A 2,655-nucleotide genomic window follows, 5' to 3' on the forward strand; every position below is an offset into this window, starting at 1 on the left:
TTTGCCCCCCAATTGTTTATTGATATTCTTGGCAGAGGAAAACAGTTTATGATCTTGGTCTCTCCTTCTTGCCTTTGTACAAGGCTAGCAGGGAAACGTTGGCTACTTTGACAACCTTGAAGCGGACTCCTGGAATGTCACCAACAGCATGACCTTTTCGACCAAAGCCAGCAACCAGAACCTCATCGTTTTCCTACAACATAACACACACACACGCTGCCATTACACAACGAATATCAGATTTGTACATATGCCTAAAAAGCTAGTTTATTTTCAACTGCCTGAGAAGTCAGAGTTTTCAAAATTGGATGTTTCAAACCTTCCCACGAAAGAGGTAGCAGGGGCAGAGAAAACAGGTGTGTACTTATCAGATGCAAAACCTTTATTGTGGAACTCTGGTCCCTTCCATACTTTGGCTGGAACAGATTTTATTATCTAGGATGCTCCCTTGCTTTGTAACAGAAGACCTGAGTCAAGTCATCTGTCTAATAAAAAGTGCAAGAGCACAACTAATGTTTATTTTATGCCCATCTCCATGATATTAGAGCTTCTACATAGTATAAAAACTTGCATGGTTTGGAATGCAACACACTCTGGCTTGGTCACCCTCTTGTTCAGCCAATATATATTTGGGAAAAGTTTTTGCCTTTCACTTTATTAGTAACTTTTCCACATGCAATTAACTTTTGTGTTTTGTTTTTTACCTCAATGAAGTTCAAGCAACCATCATTAGGAACAAACGCTGTTATTTTCTTGCCGTTTTTGATCAGCTGGACTCTGACACATTTCCTGATGGCAGAATTAGGCTGCTTGGCCTCTACACCACTAGACAAGGGGAAGAAAAAAAAGGCATCAGTAATATTTGACTTGACTACATGAGGGTGTCTTTTGGAAAACTGAGAACCACTCCGGTAAAATATGGGTTGCTTTGAACGTTGTCGGGAGAGTGCAAGAACAAGAATCTATCACAGCCCAGAGTTTAATGGACAATTATTGAGATGAAACTGTGTTTAGTATTTGGAACCAAATAGGAATAGTGAAGGGTGTTTGTGCTGGAAAGCCTGCAATTAAAGAATATTTTTTCCAAAAATCTACTTGGTTTAATGAAAGACCAACTAATAAATATCACCTCTACCACGAGTTCTGATTCCAAATGACTTATTGTATTTTTATCACAGATGCATCTCCCTCTTAGAAACAAAGGCTAATGTAACAAAATTACAAATCAGAGGCATAATGACAACACGGGAGGCCAGGGCAGCCACTAGGATGGACCCTAGATGTAGGCTATGCTATGTCCCTTTGCAAACCAGAATGAGATCTTTGTATTTGACCCTTTCTTTGGCAAGCAAGGAGGAAGCTTTCAGAGGGAAGGTGTTAATACAGTCACAGCAGACCTGAAATGCTGGAGGCCGCAAATGGAAGAGGAACAGTGAAAACTACCTTGGTTGTACCCTGTTCAATCTCCCTTTTAGCTTCGGCTCTCTGCCCCGGTGTGGCACTATTTGACGTGCTGTAGAAAGGTCACGGGACTAGGCCCATCCTGGGGAACTATAAGCCTACTTTAAGAACTAATGCGTGGGATAACAAAAAAGAAAACAGGAATGGGAGCGAGGTCATAGGTTAATAACTAGGGCATTGTAAGGGAACATTGAGGAGAGCACACTGGCCAGCGCCCACTGCCCCCTGAAGGAGTTGAGGGGGTCTGTGAACGCTGACCAGTGAAGCTCTGTCCGGATATGTGAACAGAGGTGCCCATGTAGCAAGATGGACCTGGGGTCTGGCCCAGCAAGTGGCAGTTCTTGTATCAAGCGCACGTGCCAAAAAACAAAAGCCCAAGCCCAAGAAGGGCTTTCCATCTACACAAAACTTGACAAGCACATCAATTTACATGACGATCCAATCAGATGTGACAGCGGTGACTGCTTCTCAGGCATGGCAAAGCAGATCCAGCACAAAACCATGAGCTTTTGATGCAGGAAGCGGTATCATCAGGGCAGTCCCACGGCAGCAGCTGAAGGGCCAGCGCCACAGGGACACTGCCCTCCGCCCTGCCCTGCTTCTAAATCACAGTGGCTCCCGCTGGAATCATAGGAATTACAGTGAGTCAGCGCCAACAGCCATCTTCACCAGCAGCGGCACCACACCGTGTTGTGCCACTCCCTGGACATGAGGTTGACAGGGAAGTGTGACAGCGCAGATCACCCCCGACCCCCATAACAACCAGGTGAAGGGAGGGGAACCCATGTCCCCCACACTTACACCTTCTCCAGGACGATGCCCTTGGCGTGGGACGCGCCCCCGAAGGGGTTGGCCTTCAGTGCGGTGCCCAGGTGCGCCTTCTTGTACTGCTTGTCGTGCCACTTCTGGTCGCGCCGGTGGTTGCGGAGCTTGCGGGCGGTGCGCAGCCCCCGGCACTTGCCTACGACACGGAGCGAACGCTAAGAGCCCCGGCCCCGCCCGCGCCCCCAGGGCCGCCGAGAACGGAGCCATCGCCCGGCCGGGGGGGGAGGGCTGGTCCCGAGCGAGTCGCGTGCCCAGGACGGCGGGGTCCGCGCCGAGCCCCCCCAGCCAAGGGGAAGCTGCCGCCCCCCACCCAGCCCCGGCGCTCACCCATCCTGCGGCGTCCCGAGCTGAAGCCGGAGAGAGAAAGAA

General features: G+C 49.2%; 1 protein-coding gene across 1 annotated transcript; it reads right to left on the reverse strand.

Annotated features, from left to right (window-relative positions):
• Positions 1-2,655, reverse strand: LOC102375173 (40S ribosomal protein S23). The gene is made up of 4 exons (XM_006035555.3): positions 2,614-2,655; positions 2,263-2,422; positions 705-825; positions 1-193 (listed from the first exon to the last, which is right to left on the reverse strand). The coding sequence occupies exons 1-4, from the start codon at positions 2,615-2,617 to the stop codon at positions 47-49; spliced, it is 432 nt and encodes a 143-aa protein (XP_006035617.1). The 5' UTR covers positions 2,618-2,655; the 3' UTR covers positions 1-46.

Source organism: Alligator sinensis, unplaced genomic scaffold (assembly GCF_000455745.1).
Source record: "Alligator sinensis unplaced genomic scaffold, ASM45574v1 scaffold1066_1, whole genome shotgun sequence".
Lineage (NCBI taxonomy): Eukaryota > Metazoa > Chordata > Crocodylia > Alligatoridae > Alligator > Alligator sinensis.